Source organism: Taudactylus pleione, unplaced genomic scaffold (genome assembly GCF_031769625.1).
Source record: "Taudactylus pleione unplaced genomic scaffold, aTauple2 ptg000584l, whole genome shotgun sequence".
Lineage (NCBI taxonomy): Eukaryota > Metazoa > Chordata > Amphibia > Anura > Myobatrachidae > Taudactylus > Taudactylus pleione.
Window position 1 is genome coordinate 1,557,510 of NW_028284986.1, and position 20,339 is coordinate 1,577,848.

The window sequence follows — 20,339 nt, forward strand, 5'->3', positions numbered from 1 at the left end:
GGAAAATCTGACAGACTCCAAAACGCTGCACCTTATACTAGGTACACACTATACAATGTGTGCACCCAGCGACAGAACGACGCGGTGTAATGATACATCGCGCACTGGGCCTGATTCAGACCCGCTCGCTAAGATGCATACTCTCGGTGCTGCCGATGGTATTGTGCGTGTGTGTAGGCATTGCAGTGCGTATGCGCATCCCTTAGCGAAAGTTCACAATGCACTCGCTCGTTGCGTATAGACAGCCCAGCAGAGTGAGTGACAGGAGAAGCCGTTTGTAGGTGGTAACGGGGGCTGGCCATTAAAAACGGGGGAGAGGAGGTGCAAACGCAGGCGTACCTGAGCATTTCAATGGCGTTTTAGAGGTGTGCACAATTATAAGACAGCGTCATAGTACACGTCACCTGGCTTGTTCTTACTCTGAAGTGCTCGCAGTGCTTGCGGCAGGGTATGGTCAACCTCAAGCGCTGCGATAGCCTCCGATGTTACCCGATGTACCGATGGTTGCATACACTTCCTGGACATAACGTGCACAAGTGGGCGTCTTAAGACAAGCTGGTGGGTGTCTGCATACACTATGTGATCGCTCTCTTAAGAAATACTGGGCGCGCTAATGCATTGCTGTGCGATAGCACTACCTACACAATTTGCAGACACCGTGCGAGTGATCGCATCTAGCGAGCGGCTCTGAATCAGGCCCACCGTACACACTGCACAATCTGGTGTATGACAGCGCAGTGTATTGTAACATACTGAATGTAGTAGCCTGCCGTCGTTCATGCCATCGTCCCATCTGCTGTGCAGAACAGGGCCATGCGATGAACGACCATCGCGATCCTCAGATGGGGCGTACACTGAGCAGCCGAATTGGCCAGTACAAGTCACCGCAATGTCCTAGAATCTGGTGATGCTACAAAAGTTCTTTTCTAGTTTGTTTTTATTATTCCTGTAAATAATGATATTCCCCTCGTGACACAAACGTCGCCATTAATTACACTGCGCAGTTGAAGATGCAAAGTGTTTAATGTGATTTGCGGCTCGGCTTCACATGTCAGCCTGTCGCACAAGTAAGTCAGGTCGCTGGGAAAACACTGAGATGCGTTATTATTATCTCATTTGTATAAAGCTTTGCTATAGTACCTAGCGATACAATGACACGTAACAGAAGGAAAAGGCGGCCCTGCCCAGGTGAGCTACTCTCTGGGGAACACTTGGTACTCAGGAAGCGGAATGACTGCTGTAGGTGCGGGTGGGAACGTGGTTACTGTATGGCGGCAGCGTGAGACAGCGATGGATACAATGGAACACACTGAGAACGCGTCACATTGAGCTGCCATACTGACACATGCTGTAACTTCGCCTCCTTCAATCTGACATTTGTAAGGGATGAGAAAACCGCTCGAGTGTCACTGCCCGCAGGTTACTTTGCTGTATCCCTTTGGGTGTACGGCATCACGTACTGTCCCAAAATAAGTGCAGTGTTCTAGAGCAATGTATAGAATGATTGTCCTGCATGCCGGTATGATGACTGGCCTCTGTGTGCTGTCATTGTCTCACATCAGCTTGCTGTAACTGAACCAGTGTCCTGCAGTCATCTCTCCTGCCCCCAGCGTGTATAGTGATGTCATGTTATATACACAGCCCCACCATGTATAGTGATGTCATGTTATATACACTGCCCCACCATGTATAGTGATGTCATGTTATATACACTGCCCCCACCATGTATAGTAGTGATGTCATGTTATATACACTGCCCCCACCATGTATAGTGATGTCATGTTATATACACTGCCCCCACCATGTATAGTGATGTCATGTTATATATACTGCCCCCACCATGTATAGTAATGTCATGTTATATACACTGCCCCCAGCGTGTATAGTGATGTCATGTTATATACACTGCCCCCACCATGTATAGTAATGTCATGTTATATACACTGCCCCCACCATGTATAGTGATGTCATGTTATATACACTGCCCCCACCATGTATAGTGATGTCATGTTATATACACTGCCCCACCATGTACAGTGATGTCATGTTATATACACTGCCCCACCATGTATAGTGATGTCATGTTATATACACTGCCCCCACCATGTATAGTGATGTCATGTTATATACACTGCCACCACCATGTATAGTAGTGATGTCATGTTATATACACTGCCCCCAGCGTGTATAGTGATGTCATGTTATATACACTGCCACCATCATGTATAGTGATGTCATGTTATATACACTGCCCCCACCATGTATAGTGATGTCATGTTATATACACTGCCCCACCATGTATAGTGATGTCATGTTATATACACTGCCCCCACCATGTATAGTAGTGATGTCATGTTATATACACTGCCCCCACCATGTATAGTAGTGATGTCATGTTATATACACTGCCCCCACCATGTATAGTGATGTTATGTTATATACACAGCCCCCACCATGTATAGTGATGTCATGTTACATACACTGCCCCCACCATGTATAGTGATGTCATGTTATATACACTGCCCCCACCATGTATAGTAATGTCATGTTATATACACTGCCCCCACCATGTATAGTATTGATGTCATGTTATATACACTGCCCCCACCATGTATAGTGATGTCATGTTATATACACTGCCCCCAGCGTGTATAGTGATGTCATGTTATATACACTGCCCCCAGCGTGTATAGTGATGTCATGTTATATACACTGCCCCCACCGTGTATAGTGATGTCATGTTATATACACTGCCACCACCATGTATAGTAGTGATGTCATGTTATATACACTTCCCCCACCATGTATAGTGATGTCATGTTACATACACTGCCCCCACCATGTATAGTGATGTCATGTTATATACACTGCCCCCACCATGTATAGTAATGTCATGTTATATACACTGCCCCCACCATGTATAGTGATGTCATGTTATGTACACTGCCCCCACCATGTATAGTGATGTCATGTTATATACACTGCCCCCATCATGTATAGTGATGTCATGTTATATACACTGCCACCACCATGTATAGTAGTGATGTCATGTTATATACACTGCCCCCACCATGTATAGTAGTGATGTCATGTTATATACACTTCCCCCACCATGTATAGTGATGTCATGTTACATACACTGCCCCCACCATGTATAGTGATGTCATGTTATATACACTGCCCCCACCATGTATAGTAATGTCATGTTATATACACTGCCCCCAGCGTGTATAGTGATGTCATGTTATATACACTGCCCCCACCGTGTATAGTGATGTCATGTTACATACACTGCCCCACCATGTATAGTGATGTCATGTTATATACACTGCCCCCACCATGTATAGTAATGTCATGTTATATACACTGCCCCCAGCGTGTATAGTGATGTCATGTTATATACACTGCCCCCACCGTGTATAGTGATGTCATGTTATATACACTGCCACCACCATGTATAGTAGTGATGTCATGTTATATACACTGCCCCCACCATGTATAGTGATGTACAGAAATGTTCGGGTGCCATGTACTGTAGGGGGATCACATAGTATACACTTCCCCCACCTTGTACAGTGATGTATAGATATGTCAGGGTGTCGTGTATGGCGGGGGGATCAGATAGTGTGTCTGTGTGTGTGTGTGTCTGTGTGTGTGTGTGTCTGTCTGTGTGTGTGTGTCTGTGTGTGTGTCTGTGTGTGTGTCTGTCTGTCTGTCTGTGTATCTGTCTGTGTGTGTGTGTGTATCTGTCTGTGTGAGTGTTTCTGTCTGTGTGTGTGTGTCTGTCTGTGTGAGTGTGTGTGTGTCTGTGTGTCTGTATGTGTGTGTGTCTGTCTGTCTGTGTGTCTGTATGTATGTGTGTGTGTCAGTCTGTGTGTCTGTCTGTCTGTATGTGTGTCTGTCTGTGTGAGTGTCTGTGTGTGTGTGTGTCTGTCTGTAAGTCTGGGCCTGATTCAGACCCGGTCGCACGAGCTGAGCGCTCGCAACTGGGTCGATGGTGGCGCACAGCGCATGCGCACGATGGAGCCGGCTTCGTCGTGCGCATGCGCGGGACCTGGCTAGCGATGGGCAATCCGTCGCTCTGGGTCTCGCACCAAAGGGGGCGAGCTGTCGATGTTGATTGACAGCTCGCCCCGTTTGGGTTGGCTGCCCAAACGGAGGCGTTCCCAAGGGAACGCTTGCCGTTTGGGGGCGGCCCCACTGACATCACGAGTGATGTCAGTGGAGAGCTTCCGGCTCTGTTAGAGCCGAAAGCTCTCTGGGGCTTGCGATAAACGAGACCCTACCACAAGGGTCTCGTCGCAAGCCCGATGGTCGCGATGGTCTTGACCATTGCGACCATCATCATGGCCGCTCGCTATAGCTGTGGGTGGTCACCCACAGCTATGCGAGTGGCCAGGAGGCCGCTCCAAAAATTTAAAAAAATGCCCTGATTCAGAGCGAGCGCTCTTTCAGAGCGTCCAACTTTGAATCGGGGCCTCTGTCTGTCTGTGAGTGAGTGTCTGTCAGTGTGTCTGTGTCCATGTCAGTGTGAGTGTGTGTCAGTGTGAGTGTGTCTGTCTATCTGTGTCTGTGAGTGTGTGTGTCTGTGAGTGAGTGAGTGTCTGTCAGTGTGTCTGTGTCCATGTCAGTGTGAGTGTGTGCGTGTGTCTGTCAGTGTGTGAGTCTGTCAGTGTGTGAGTGACTGTGTGTGTGTCTGTCAGTGTGTGTGTATGTGTGTTGTGAGTGTCTTGTGTGTCTCTGTGTGTGTGTGTGTTGTGAGTGTCTGTGTGTGTCTGTCTCTCAGTGTGTGTCTGTCAGTGTGTGAGTGTCTGAGTGTGTCTGTCAGTGTGAGTGACTGTCTGTGAGTGTGTGTCTGTCTGTGTGTTGTGAGTGTCTGTGTTTGTCTCTGTCTATCAGTGTGTGTGTGTATGTCTGTGTCTGTGTGAGTGTCTGTCTGTCAGTGTGTGAGTGTCTGTCTGTCAGTGTGTGTGTGTCTGTCAGTGTGTGAGTGTGTATGTCAGTGTGTGTGTGTGTGTCTGTGTGTTGTGAGTGTCTGTGTGTGTCTCTGTCTGTCAGTGTGTGTGTGTGTATGTCTGTGTCTATGTCTGTGTGTGTCTGTCTGTCAGTGTGTGAGTGTCTGTCTGTCAGTGTGTGTGTGCCTGTCTGTCAGTGTGTGAGTGTCTGTGTGAGTGTGTATGTCAGTGTGTGTGTGTCTGTGTGTTGTGAGTGTCTGTGTGTGTCTCTGTCAGTGTGTGAGTGTCTGTGTCTGTCAGTGTGAGTGTGTCTGTGTGTCTGTGTGTGTGTGTCTGTGTGTGAGTGTCAGTGTGAGTGTGTCTGTGTCTGTGTGTGTCTCTGTCAGTGTGTGTGTGTCTGTCTGTCAGTGTGTGAGTGTCTGTCTGTCAGTGTGTGTGTGCCTGTCTGTCAGTGTGTGAGTGTCTGTGTGAGTGTGTATGTCAGTGTGTGTGTGTCTGTGTGTTGTGAGTGTCTGTGTGTGTCTGTCAGTGTGTGAGTGTCTGTGTCTGTCAGTGTGAGTGTGTCTGTGTTAGTGTCTGTGTGTGTGTGTCTGTGTTAGTGTCTGTGTGTGTGTATCTGTGTGTGAGTGTCAGTGTGAGTGTGTCTGTGTTAGTGTGTGTCTGTGTTAGTGTCTGTGTGTGTGTGTGTGTCTGTGTTAGTGTCTGTGTGTGTGTGTCTGTGTTAGTGTCTGTGTGTGTGTATCTGTGTGTGAGTGTCAGTGTGTGTGTGTCTGTGTGTGTGTGTCTGTGTGTGTCTCTGTCAGTGTGTGTGTGTCTGTGTGTGAGTGTCAGTGTGTGTGTGTCTGTGTGTGTGTGTGTGTCTGTGTGTGTGTGTCTGTGTGTGAGTGTCAGTGTGTGAGTGTCTGTGTCTGTCAGTGTCAGTGTGTGTGTCAGTGTGTGTGTGTCTGTGTGTGAGTGTCAGTGTGTGAGTGTCTGTGTCTGTCAGTGTCAGTGTGTGTGTGTCTGTGTGTGTGTATCTGTGTGTGAGTGTCAGTGTGTGAGTGTCTGTCAGTGTCAGTGTGTGTGTGTCTGTGTGTGTGTATCTGTGTGTGATGTTTGGGCTCAGTAGAAGAATGGGCAGAACTATTACACAGATAGAGCAGTGTCTGTTCCTCCCAGAGACGTCATATCTATATATCAATATATTCATATTAAAATGCCATTACTCCTGAGAGCTGTCAGATCCTGACATATTAATAATCCCAGATGTGTAATTATTTATCCCACGTGGTTCAGTTTTCCTCCTCTGCTAATTCTCTTACTGTAAACTGAATAATAAAAGAGAAGTCATAATGCTGCTAGTCCCGTACAGTATATAGTGTAACAGTCCCTGGGGAACAAGCCCCAGTATATAGTGCACAATACTCCTGCCGTCTACACCCTCCCATAGCCTGAGATGTAGGAGATCACTGCACAGCCTCCGAGGCTGAATACAGACTCAATAACCGGTACTTCTGTACAGCGATACCCTGTATTAGACACATCCTGACCCTGGGCTGCTGACCTGATGACGGAGTATTGCCCATGTTATCAGTAATGATTCCATGTGGTGTGACCAGTTCCCCTGTGCACTTACCAATAATGTATATCTGTGTTTCCAGAACTGGAGGGGGCTTGTATGGCATTGACAGCATGCCCGACCTTCGCAAGAAGAAGCCCATTCCACTGGTTAGCGATTTGGTAAGTGTCCGACTCTCATCGCCTGCATCAGGCACAGTGATGGCAATCAGTAATGATAGCAATTAAAGCTATATGCACCCTGTCAGATGGCACTGGGAGGGTAATAATACCCTACGGTGGTGAGGCTGGTAATGCCATCCGCTTTTCAGCTGATGTTGGTAATTATGTCTGTATGGTGAAATTAGTAGGTCCTCCCTTTGAGGCTTGATTGGTAACAGCATCCTCTACCAGTGCATTTGGTAAGGACAAAGATTGGACAGATCTTTGCCGTTTGGTGGCTGGTTTTATGTATATTAGATATACTGTATATAATGTCCCAGGGCAATGGCTGTGACTTGTTGGTGAGTCCCATGTGTTGGACCCCGTGGGTATTGTAGACACACGTTGAGAATTGCCTCTAACCATCTGTAAATGTGGCTGTTACCGATCCTATATCTCTAAGTGACTGTCTTTTGCTGCATTAACCTCTTGCAATTCTTTTATATGCCGCCGATCCTATTCCGCAGGCGATGGTAAGTGGCTTCCCCGCACGGTCAGTGGCAAGCCGTGGATTCCCTTTCACCCCGCTCCATTCCACCCTCCGCAAAACGACCTGTTATATTTCTGCTGCTGGCAGCCTTTCCTGCATCACTGAATTAATGGACCCGAGTATGAAGATGCCGTCAGTGTTTTGCCAATAATTTACCCTCTCTCCGCTATTGCTGGAAAGCACTAAAATGTCCACACATAGATCACACCAATTATTAAACCCCAGCGTTCCTCGTATTAAACTCCCGGCTCCCCAGTGTTACATTTATGGCAGCACTTAATACAAGGACAAGATAGGCGTTATGTGATCCAGACAGATGAGAGAAATACACTCACCCAGTGATCACACTGACTTTACGCTCCTGATTAGGGTGAACTCCAGCTGCTTCATCCAAATGGGATTTTTTTTTTTTAAGATTTGATTGCTGTTATCACTTAAGACTTAGGGCAGGGGTTCCCAACCACGGTCCTCAAGGCACACTAACAGCCCAGGTTTTAAGGATAGCCATAGTTGAGCACAGGTGACTTAATTAGTTCCTTAGTATTTTGTTTTAACCATCTGTGCTTAAGCACGGATATCACTAAAACCAGGACTGTTAGTGTGCCTTGAGGACCGAGGTTGGGAATCACTGACTTAGGGGGACAGAACTGGTGTGGCTTTACTAATTCCCCGCCCACACTCCACTGTCAGACGTTCTTGCAGAGGACGGACTGAGCCCTTTGCCGCAGAGGGGCGCGACCTTTGGGCCAGGACTGGGAACGGGATCCTTGTTTTTGGGGTCTCCTGATTGTACTAGGCCAGTGATACCCAACCTCGGTCCTCAAGGCACACTAACGGTCCTGGTTTTAGTGATATCCATGATTGTGCACATATGGTTAAATCAAAATAACTGAGGTACTAATTAAGTCACTTGCGCTCAAGTATGGCTATCCCTAAAACCTGGACTGTTAGTGTGCCTTGAGGACCGTGGTTGGGAAACGCTGTACTAGGCAATACTTTAGCGTGTGCGCTTCCTTGTTATAAGTAGCATGGATCAATGGCACGCTGACCATTGAGAAAGTCATGTCAATTATTGAAATTCCTTTAAACCCTTTTATGTTAGTCTCAAGGATTTCAATTTCTCCTGTCTGCCACCTGTGCTGCTCGCCTGCACCAGTGCGCAAGCCTTTCTGCAAGTAGAGGTGTCACTACGTAGGTTGTGAGTAACTTATGTTTCTTGTAACCATGGAATCAATTACTACAGTGCATAGCTCTCCCTTGGTTATATATGTTTTAAGGGAACATCTGTTATTAAGAACCTGCCTATCGAGTGGAAGCGACAGTGTGTTTCTGAATTTCCCACAGGCGATTTTCTTTTTCAAATATTAGGCGTTATTCTAGTAAATTGTGGGCCGAGACAGCCCTTTACCCCTTCAGCGCCCGCTACTGCAATTGGACAGTAGAGTATTTGGGACTGGGGGAGCCTATTGTGCTGCATAAAATGATTGGCGCAGGCGGGCTTAGATGCCACATTGTAGCGTGAAGCATCAATTGCGTTATACGTATCTGCTCAGGCTTCGCCTGGTCCATTATACTCAGTGATGGGCACTGAATGCGAGGGGGACTTCTCACATTCAGACATTATACATTGCGTCCCTTCCGTAGCACCTGCTTGCCCACCCATACATGTATGCCAGTATACCCACCGATTCCCCAGACCTGTGTGCCTGGTCCTCAGTGGAGGTCACTGCACATGTATGTAGATTCCCTTCTGTGTAGTCCCCACCTAGTCATGCCCCTGGCAAATATTTATTTTCATGCTTTATCTTTATTTCGCTGTTTTCTTTTTCGATTCCCTCTGATGACCCAAAGTGCTCAATAAGGCAGATTTGCCGGGTTTGGAAAGTCACCTGCGAGAGAGAAACGCTTTGTGATGATGTCTGGAACACTTAGATCCTCCGCTCTGATCCCTGGGGCACATCCGGGGGGTATTAGAGGCTGATTCTGAGTCGCGAACACGGTGGCTGTATTTGCGGGAAGCCGCAGGCGTCTGATTTTCTACCTTATGACGTTTCCGTGGGATCCGTGCAGCGGGAAGCCGCTCCACCCAAGCAGCGATGGTCGGCATTCGTATCGGCACGTGCTACGGCCCCACGCTTAGGTGCAAGAGATCCGTCAGAGGCGGCCTTCCCTATCCCGTATGCATTGCAGAAGAATCACGCAGAACTCTTGCCACAGGGCGCTACCACAAGACAGGGCAGTTGCATGCGATTGCATTGTTGCCGTCCATTTTCAGCCTCAAAACACCAATTTCACGGAAAGTGAGGACCAACAAAGATCCGTCCGACTCGGAATAGGACAGAGATGCACAAAAATGCGTAAATTCACATCTGTATACTAAAACCCGCCTCTTGCGTCTGTGCAAAGAGACCCGTCCGTCTCACAATCAGCCCCTTAATACCCCCGTCCGTCTCACAATCAGCCCTTAATACCCCATGTTACAGCCCCCAGCCGGTCAGTAGCGTCTCTGATCTCACAACTAGCATATGGCGTCTCTGCAGGTCACTGTCCCGAATTCTGGTTATCGGTAGTTTGGGTTGAGAAGAGGCGTAAAACAGGATTTATTATTTTTATTACTGACTAAGAAATGACTTTATTTACTTTCGCAGTCCCTGGTACAGTCTCGGAAAGCCGGCATCACTTCCGCTATGGCCACACGAACTTCTCTCAAGGACGAGGACCTGGTAAGTGTCATTACCGCTTCTTCCTGAACCTGAATCAGCTTCTCGCAGCGTTACACGTGTCTTGTTTTGACAAAAACTTGAGACATCTCAAACATTTCCTTTAGCGAGTACACACTAGACGACTTGCAAACAATATAATGTCGTCAACGATTACCCTGGTCTCCCGGGCAAACGATCTAGCACATACACACTGTGCAATCTAACAAAGGACCAAACAGTATATCTTGCATCGTTTGGTGGTTAGATCGTTAACTATATAATGTACCCATATCTCCCGATCTTCCGGTAGTGCGTACACACTGCACAAATCTCAGGGAATCGCTAGCAAGGTTGACAAATCTTCCTGCATGTGGTGAAGATCTAAAGATGCGACGGACAACGTAGCGGGAGCGCGCATGGTGCGTACACACTTGACGATTTGAACGATTTGTCGTTCCGATGCGTCGGCATCGGCCAAGTCGTTAAAAATATCGTCTGGTGTGTAGGGGTCTTAAGAGAACTTGACAATATAGAGGGTCTGTATCCTCTTGAAGATCTGTCTTCTCTGCCTCAATGATAAGACAGCTTTGCATTATCCTAAGATATCCCGGCTGGTACTGGCACAGCTGGTGGATGGCGCAGAAATCTCCATCATTGACGATACAGATTATTAAGCACACGATGGGTATTGTTCATTACTCAAAGGCTGTTTCAATTAATACTCTACGCATCTTTCAAATGTCACCTTCATCTATTAAGTTTACATTGTGTATTTTTAAAGAACAGAGGCGTGTGGGGGATTTTCTTACCATCTGTAAATGCCATAAGGGGCTCTGCAAATATACTGCGCCTGACAGATAACTGTGGGTATGTAAAGATGGAATCATTAAACGTATCTCGTTGTGGCCGGACTGGAACTAATAAAGATTCTGGACATACAGAACAAACTCGCCCGTATTCATGTATGTCCCGAAAAGTAAAAAAAATGAAAATGTATGTGTTTAGTGGCGGCAGAGATATGGGAACCATACAGTAATTCTCTGAGCTGCTCGCGGTTGTTTCTGTATATTGTCGCGAGTAAAGTAGTTTGAACCGAGTAATAAAGCAAACGCCACAAACAGTTGTATTCAATATGGGAGCGAAAAGTCCGTGCTGGACTTTTCGCTCCACATCGGAGATTTTCCTGGGATAAAGTATCGGGCGCGCCCCCGCTTTATCCCCGTATTCAATATAAAAACCTACGAAAACGGGCACCTGCGAAGTGGGATCTGCGAAAAAAAATTTACTTTATCTGGAATAAATTGTAGAACCCATCTAGAACTGTAAAAACATGGGGGATCACTATGGGTCCCCCCGTTTTAGCCTGCAAATGAAAGTCGGGGATTTAAATAGCCGCAGCAGGTGTTTTTTTCCCGACATTGAAGAAGTGTTGCAGAAGAGCACTTAGGTTATTTTTTTTCGTTTTTTTTAAGTGGTCCCATCAAATTTGGGGTACATAAAAATGGGTACTAGCATATTTTTATGTCCCTAAAGTCTTTATTTAAAAATTCTGCAAATATGCACCTGCAGCTAATAATCTATTCTAGAAAACACGTGCCGCATACTTGCAGAATAGCCCTGAACCTATTTCCCTATTTCTACTTCAGGGTCCATAGGGGGTCCACAGGGTTGACCTTGGGGTATAGCTGGATCTGGATCCATGGGCACCACGCAGTTAAAGCTTTAGCTGCTCCCAGGATGCACTTGGGTCCGTCCTCCTCTATACCCCGGCCACAGCACCTCAGTTTGAGTTGGTGCCCGGCCGGAGTCGGGTCACCTGCGCAGGGGGGTTGCAGGAGCAGCCCCCAAAAGCTTTCTATTTTTATTTAAAAAAAAAAAAAAAAAAGAGCCTGTTAGATTTTTATTTTAAAACAGAGGCTCTAGTGTGGCAGCGACGGGCTGTCTATGCAGACGCCCACGCTGCCGCTCTCCTTCCCCGCTGGCGCCGCGACGCCAGTACTGCACTGGGGATCGCGGCGGGAGGCCAGAGTCCGTACTAGCCGGACTCTGGGTCCCTCCCTGGACTGCTGCCGGAGTTGCTGGGGACAAGGTAAGCCGCGAGTCGCTGATTAGCGGCGGCTCGCGGGTTTTGCCTGCAGATGCAGTCCTTTGCCCCCGGTCCTAGGGGACAGACCGGGGGCCGCTAGCGGTGGCGGCGGGCTCCCCCTCTGAGGAGGAATGACCCGTGGGACCACTAGACCACCAGGGATATATGGCAAGCGGGATGCCGGCAAGCCCTGGGGTTAATATGCTAGCCAGGGGAGGAAGCCTTCCCTGTCAGCGGCTCCTCCCCTCAGCTCAGCGCGCCTTTCAGCACGGAATCTGGCGTCGCTGAGCTGCACCTTCTCGGCCACTCCTCCTCTGAGGTCTCCAGCGGCCATTTTCTCACAGTGGCAGCGCAGATCTTCAGGGAGCACGCGGACCGGTCCCCCTGTGTACCTCTCCCCTGATTAAGGACAGCGTACACAGCACTATAGCCCTCCCAGACACTGAATCTGGGCAGGTTGATTGTAGTGGAAAGGTGCAGTGAGTATATCTTCCTGCATGGTATGTGACTTTTGCTAGTGCTGCCTGTCTGTGCTTATTTTCTACTTACTGTCAGCTTATACCTATCCCTTTACTTCTCCTACAAGCCCTACAGGTGTGTGGGGGAGGGGCGTTTCTACTGACCTCACTTATATAGATCACGTATTTGTGAGGTCCGTCACATACAGTTGTGTGCTACTCAGTGCCATATTGTGGGCTGTTGTTCAGCACACCGGTGAGTGCGTTTTACTTCTACCCTGGTGCCAGATATATAATATATTCTGTCATGTCAGACGAGGAGGTTGAGCGCTCAGTGGCTCCGGTGTTGGCCTCCTGCGGACGCTGTTCTGCAGGAGTAGATAGGGAGGATTTGTCACAGGATGGCCTGTGTAGTCGATGCCAGGTGGCTCCTGGCCCATCCAGACCTTCTCTGGCGCAGGAACCACCGTGGGCGATGTTTTCTCAAGTGCTGGTGTCTATTGCGGACCGTCTGTCGGTCCCGACTGCTCTCCCTACTAGGTCGTTGTCCCAGCCGACCATCCCCCATTCCCCGGGTGTCCCGCAGTTATTGCGGAGTCCTCCTGGGTCTCAGTCGGTGGGTCCCTATGCGGGGTTGCCTATGTATATACAGGCTTCCCCTGTGCCGCAGCAGCCTGTGGTACCTTTTCAGGCCCCTATGGTGACTCCTCCACCCTGGGTGGATGTGCTCTCCAACTCCGTGCAAAATTTGGCGGCCGCTTCCTCGGCTTTTCAGTCAATGTTGCAGACTGACATGCCTTCTAGGATTTCAAAACGCCCACTCATGACACGGGCTGCTCAGGTATCGGACTCAGAGGGTTCCTCAGATGATGGGGAGGTCCCTGATGACACTGACTCGGACGCCTCGGTCCAGGAAATGGATACCAAGTCGTCCATTAATGTGCGAGCACTAGTTAGGGCGGTGCGAGCTATTCTTCTTATAGAGGATGAGGCACCGGTTCCTAAGTCGAAGTTTCCTAGTTTCAAAAAAACTAAGGTGGCTTCTGCGGTGTTTCCCCTGTCGGATCAGTTGACGGATCATATGGCGGTAGCTTGGCAGGCGCCCAGTAAGAGATTCCTTCCTCAGAAGCGGTTGGCTTCTAATTACCCCTTCCCTGAGGCACATTGTAAAAAATGGGAAACTCCACCGGCGGTGGATTCCCATGTCACCCGTTTAACTCGGGGCGCCACCTTACCATTACCGTCGATATCCTCGCTGAAGGATCCCACGGACAGGAAAGTTGAGACTTGCTTAAAGTCTATTTACTCCCTCTCCGGGGCGGTGGCCCGACCGTCCATGGCCATCTCCTGGGTGGCCAAGGCCATTGAGGGGTGGGCCAATGCATTGGAAGTTACCTTCCCGGACGACGCTCCGGATGTCCAGCGGGCGTTGTTGGGACAAATGAGGGACGCTGCTTCTTACATTGGAGAAGCTTCTTTAGATGCTAGTCTGCTGACCTCGCGGGTATCGGCTGCAGCGGTGTCTGCCCGCCGATCCTTATGGTTGCGGTCCTGGAGAGCGGACTCTGATTCAAAGAAAGGTCTGGAGGCCTTACCTTTCAATGGGGAATTACTATTTGGTCCGGACTTGGACAAAATAGTGGACACCCTGGCTAAATCCAAGTCGGCCTTCCTCCCTTCGGCGGCACTGCCTGCTAAGGTTCGGAGTTCGGCTTTTCGTTCCTTTCGGGTTCAGGGTAAGGCGAAAGGTCAGTCCTTCCCGAGACAGTCTGCGAGTAAGACGGCCTCTAAACCCAAGAAGCAAGCCTGGAGTGCTCGGCGCCCTTCTTCCAAGCAGGAAGATAAACCTGCGGCCTGATGGGACGGGCCTCCCTCTGGGGGACCTCAGAGTGGGAGGCCGACTTCTTCTATTTGCCCAGTGCTGGCACAATACCACCACGGATGCCTGGGTTCGAGAAGTGGTCTCCCAGGGGTACGCCCTGTCTTTTCGGCACAGACCACCCCACCAGTTTTTCTGCACAAGTCCTTCTCAGGACAAGACCAAGGCGTTACAGGTTCAGGAGGCTATAGAGTCCTTGCTGAAAGCAGGGGTCATTGTTCCCGTTCCTCTATCACAACGAGGGACGGGGTATTATTCGTCTCTGTTTCTGGTGCAGAAACCCAATGGTTCTCATCGCCCTATCCTCAACTTGAAGTCTCTGAACAAATTCCTCAGAGTTCCCAAGTTCAGGATGGAAACGTTACGTTCCATCATTCTGGCGATGGAACCGGGGGATTACATGGTGTCCCTGGACATCCAGGACGCCTACCTCCATGTTCCGATAGCATCTTCACACCAGCGGTATCTGAGGTTCGCTATCCTTCAACACCACTATCAGTTCCGGGCGCTACCCTTTGGTCTCTCCACGGCACCGAGGGTGTTCACGAAGATTATGGCGGTCATGGCCGCACATCTTCGGAACCAGAATGTACGGCTGCTGCCGTACCTGGACGACCTCCTGTTGCTGGCGAGCTCCCCGGAGGTACTGCTTCAACATCTCCACCTGACGATCGCTTGCCTGCAAGCACACGGGTGGTTGATAAATTGGAAAAAGTCCTCCCTGATTCCATCACAGCGGATGGTTCATTTGGGAGCCCTGCTGGATTCGCGTCAGCAAAGGATCTTCCTGACTCCGGAGAAGGTCGCCTCCCTACAGCTGCGGATACGCAGTTGCCTGAGCCGTTGCCGCCTGTCGGTCCATTCGGCTATGAGAGTTCTGGGGTCCATGGTGTCGACATTCGACATGGTGGAATTTGCCCAGTTCCATTCCCGGCCCCTGTAGGGGCTGATTCTATCAGAATGGAACGGGTTACCTCACCGGATCCGCTCTCAGGTGCTGGTGTTGTCTCCGGACGTTCGGCTATCTTTGGCTTGGTGGCTTCAGACAGCTCATCTGGTCGAGGGGCGCCCATTTTGGATCCCGGACTGGGTCCTGCTCACGACGGATGCCAGTCTCCGGGGTTGGGGGGCAGTGACCGGCTCTTTGTCGCTTCAGGGTCGTTGGTCAGCGGAAGAAGCACTTCTCCCCATCAACATCCTGGAACTGCGGGCAGTATACAGGGCCCTGCAGTCGTCCGGCCCCGCTCTTCACGGAAGGGCGGTACAGGTGCAGTCCGACAACGCCACCACGGTGGCGTATATCAATCACCAAGGCGGAACTCGCAGTCAGGCAGCGATGTCGGAGGTGACTCGTATCCTGACTTGGGCGGAGGGTCACATTCCAGCGATCTCGGCGGTCTTCATCCCCGGAGTCCTCAATTGGGAGGCGGACTTCCTCAGCCGTCACGACGTGCATCCCGGGGAATGGTCGCTTCACCCAGAGGTGTTTCAGCTACTCGTGGACAGGTGGGGACTGCAGGAGCTGGACTTGATGGCCTCCCGTCACAATCACAAGTTGCCCGTTTACGGGTCAAGGACAAGAGACGCAGGTGCAAGTCTGGTGGACGCGCTGTCGGTGAAATGGACGTTTCACCTGGCGTATCTGTTTCCTCCGATATCCCTGCTTCCTCGGGTTCTGCGGAAATTCAAGCAGGACGGCGGCATGCTCGTGCTGGTAGCTCCGGCGTGGCCCAGACGTCCTTGGTACTCCGATCTCAGGAGCCTCTCCATCGACGCTCCGTACCTTCTTCCTCAGCGTCGGGACCTGTTGTCTCAGGGGCCCTGCCTTTACCCGGATCTGGGTCGGCTGTCTTTGACGGCGTGGCTCTTGAGACAGCCGTCTTGAGGTCTCGGGGCTTCTCCAGTTCGGTTATTGGTACCATGCTCAGGGCACGCAAGCCTGCTTCAGCACGGATTTATCACAGAGTGTGGCACACTTACTTTCAGTGGTGTGAGTCCAGACATTATGATCCTCAGGTGTTCCGAGTTTCTGGGATCTTGGAATTTCTTCAGTCAGGATTGGATCTCGGCTTACGCCTTGCATCTCTGAAGGTTCATGTGTCCGCCTTGTCCGTGTGGTTTCAACGGCGGATTGCAATACTACCAGACGTTCACACCTTTTTCCAAGGTGTTCTCAGGATCCAGCCTCCCTTTGTGCCTCCTGTGGCTCCTTGGGACTTGGCGGTGGTGCCGTTAGCTTCGTTCCGTTATTTGTGAGGCTTATGCACAGGAGGGCTTACCTGTGCCAGCCTCTGTTAAGGCTCATTCCACTCGTTCTGTGGGTCCCTCTTGGGCTGCTAGACGTGGCGCTTCTGCTGTTCAGCTGTGTAAGGCGGCCACTTGGTCTTCAATTCAAACGTTTTTGAGGTTCTATGCGTTTGACACCTTTGCCTCTCAGGATGCATCCTTTGGGCGCCGGGTACTCCTTTCAGCACAGGAGCGTCCCCGCCCTTAGTTGTACTGCTTTGGGACATCCCCAAGGTCAACCCTGTGGACACCCTATGGACCCTGAAGTAGAAAACAAGAGATATGGTAAGAACTTACCTTTGTTATCTCTGTTTCTACGAAGTCCATAGGGTCCACAGGGCGCCCGCCCTGACGCACCTGGCTTCAAATGGGCTGTGTGGCTGGTCACCGGTTTTCCGTCTCCCATTTCTGTGAGTATGGTTTCTTGTGTGTTCCAGTCTTCCTTCTCTCTGTTTAGTCTCCTCCTCCGGCCTTGGCTGCTTACCAACTGAGGTGCTGTGGCCGGGGGCGGGGTATAGAGGAGGACGGACCCAAGTGCATCCTGGGAGCAGCTAAAGCTTTAACTGCGTGGTGCCCATGGATCCAGATCCAGCTATAGCCCAAGGTCAACCCTGTGGACCCTATGGACTTCGTAGAAACAGAGATAACAAAGGTAAGTTCTTACCATATCTCTTGTTTTTTAAACACTTTTTTCCCATTTTTGTTTTTCATCCCAAATTTTCAATAATTTTTTTGGGGTGTCCCTATTTTTTTTTTTACTTTTTTTGACACAGTTTATTTTAAAATGTCATTCCCAGGGGTGCAGGCTATTTTTTTTAAGCCTACACCCCTAAACCCCAATTCTGCACTTTTTTTCGCCACCTATTCAGTGGTGAAAATTTATCCCCGTTTTTTTTCAAAGACTTTTCGAACCTGCGAAAAGTCTTTGAAATTGAATACGGTGTAAAACCAAAACCTCCGAAAATGACGTCATCGGTGCGAAAACATCGCAAAAACAGAGTTTTCGCTCCATATTGAATGCCCCTGAAAGTCTCCATATTTACTCCCACCCTGTGTCCTGTGAGCATTCGCGTCATCAATCACCCCCCCGAGGGACTGTACATAAATAACGTCTACTCTCTGCTTCCGTTTTCTTTCAGAAATCGCACGTGTACAAAAAAACCCTCCAAGCCTTAATCTACCCCATCTCCTGCACAACGCCTCACAACTTCGAGGTGTGGACCGCCACTACCCCCACCTACTGCTATGAGTGCGAGGGCCTGTTGTGGGGGATCGCCAGGCAAGGGATGCGCTGCTCCGAATGTGGGGTCAAATGTCATGAAAAGTGCCAGGACTTGCTGAATGCCGACTGCCTGCAGCGTAAGTGCCTTGTTGCCCCTGCTCCTGGGCTAGTACATAGCCTCATGTTTATTACTTATGGGTTTCAGCTTATATGAGCTCATACTGTGACAGCACACACAGGTCATAATAACTCCTAATAATATTAGTCGTACATAATAGCATCTTACGATCAGACGCTGGGACACGCCAAGCAATAGTGGTGAAAGCTGGGTTGCCACAAGTATTGCCTTAAGGTTGTCTGTAAAATGGCGTAGAGCAGGAGTCTTCGACCTTGGCCCGCCAGCTGCTGTGGAACTACACATCCCAGCATGCACTGCCACCTTTGTGATATAACAGCATGCCAAAACTATGGCAGTGCATGATGGGATGTGTAGTTCCACAGCAGCTGGAGGGCCAAGGTTGAAGACCCCTGGCGTGGAGCATTATGTAACTGCAGGTCCCAGCCATGCAGTAATTGGAACTTAATAAAAAAAAAATAAACAAGAAACAACGCTAAGGCAAAGAAAGGAATGAAATAATCGTGCCTTAATGCCTCAAAACAGAAACAACAGGTGCATGAAGGTCACGTGAACTAGAATGGAATTAGAAACAGGGAACATTATCACAATCCCCTTGTGCGAAACGCGTTGTATTTCTAACAAAATACTGGAAGTCTTTTTATATCTTAGGGGCTTATTTGATAACGAGTGATATGCTTGTTATAACTTGTTCCTAATCCGGCCAATCAGCTCCTAACTGTGTAATTATGTGGGAAAGGGAAAACAGGGGCGAAAGATTCTCGCACAGGAGAAAGAAATCGCTAATAGTTTATAGTTTTTTTTTTATAAATTCTTTATTTTCAGAGAAAAACATTTTGTTATATCAAATAACAGTGGTACATAGTCTGTATATATTTCTGTTTTTCAACATTAGTGCATATAAACCTTGCAGATGGAAATCAGGAACAACAAAACATACATTGGGCACGATTCTATTCTATGCGATGTGAATAGCGCCGGGAGATAGCTCCCCGGAGCTATTCAATTGTGCGCTGTGTTTAGTCGGAGAATGCCCGTCCTCGCGACTAAACACCTTGTTTAAGGCGCGATAACGGGCATTCCCCGACCTAACTTCCCGGCGCGATGCTATTTTCCCGGCGCTAAAGGCAGAACACAGCCTCGCGACGGGACTTTTGTCGGATTTCTGCTCTCATCCTCGGGGGGATGCGAGAAGGAATCCTAGTCGGACTTGGCAGCGAGGTGTATTGAATAGCTCCGGGAGCTCACTCCCGGCGCTATTCACATCGCATAGAATAGAATCGTGCCCTTTGAATATCAGCAAGGAAAAAAAAAATTTGTATCCAAATAATTAAATCTTCTGCAGATAATTGTATAAACAAAAATCCCACAATTTCTCAATTAAAACAAAAATACAACAAATTAGACCAGAAAAATAAGAGAAGAAAAGAGAAAGAGAAATAAAAAATAAAAATAATATGAATAAATAATAATAATTTGTGGAAAGAGGGAGTGGGGAGGGGAGAAGGAGAGGCAGACAACCAACGCTGAGCATACACCTTCAATAGCTTATAGTTTGAGTAAAAGCATCCAAGTATTATATATAAAACATGAGGTGAACCCAGAGCCATACAGATATGAACAAAAGACAGACAGAACCTGGGCACTTATCTGCTTGAAGATCTGCTTTCTCCCGTTATGCAATAGCAGTGAATTGGGAGATGAGAGTCCCCAGCCCGAGCTCAGGGACAGTTACAGCAGAGCGGCATCTGCAGTCAGGATGCACTAGTACTAGCCCGCCCTGGCGCCAAGCATTGCGGGTATGGGTATGGGTATAATGGGTATGAAAGATAGCACATAAGTGCTCAGGTTCTGCCTATTCATACTATCATCTACACTAGTCCATTAACATAGGGCATTCTTCAGCCACATTTCACTTATTACCGATCTTCTTTCCTGTGTGTGGCTCAGATTATTATGAATTATCACTGACACTAATGATAGAAGTATATGGTGCATTTTTCCTGTTTTTCTCATGTTCAGCCTGTATTTGATATTTAATAGCATCCATTTTTTTAATGTACTAATTAAAAGTGACATTTTATTATGACCTTATCGTACATCCTGAGTGCGCTCCTTTTTCTGTCTGTTATTTTTGTTCATCTTTACGGGCTGTGTTTAAAAAAAATTACCGTTTGGAGCTGATTGGTTACAGCGCCATTTAGGATTAATAACGATTGATAATAACCATGTCACTCGTTATCAGATGGGGCCCTATGTGTAGGTGGTTTTATGTTCCCTAGAGATCTTTTTGTAGTTGGACGGCAGCAAGGATGACCCGAAGATTAAATCCATTTTCTCCGTTAGGGAGATGTCACGCACCCTAAT

At 48.7% G+C, this 20,339-nt stretch overlaps 1 protein-coding gene across 3 annotated transcripts in view; it reads left to right on the forward strand.

Annotated features, from left to right (window-relative positions):
- The window catches only part of LOC148481366 (protein unc-13 homolog B-like), a 296,399-nt gene that overhangs the window by 51,679 nt on the left and 224,381 nt on the right, over positions 1-20,339 (forward strand). For all 3 annotated transcript variants that reach the window (XM_088453621.1, XM_088453622.1, XM_088453623.1), the window contains exons 5-7: positions 6,596-6,674; positions 9,852-9,926; positions 17,754-17,973. In XM_088453621.1, coding sequence (XP_088309747.1) covers positions 6,596-6,674; positions 9,852-9,926; positions 17,754-17,973 — 374 coding nt within the window. The remainder of the gene's footprint in view (positions 1-6,595; positions 6,675-9,851; positions 9,927-17,753; positions 17,974-20,339) is intronic.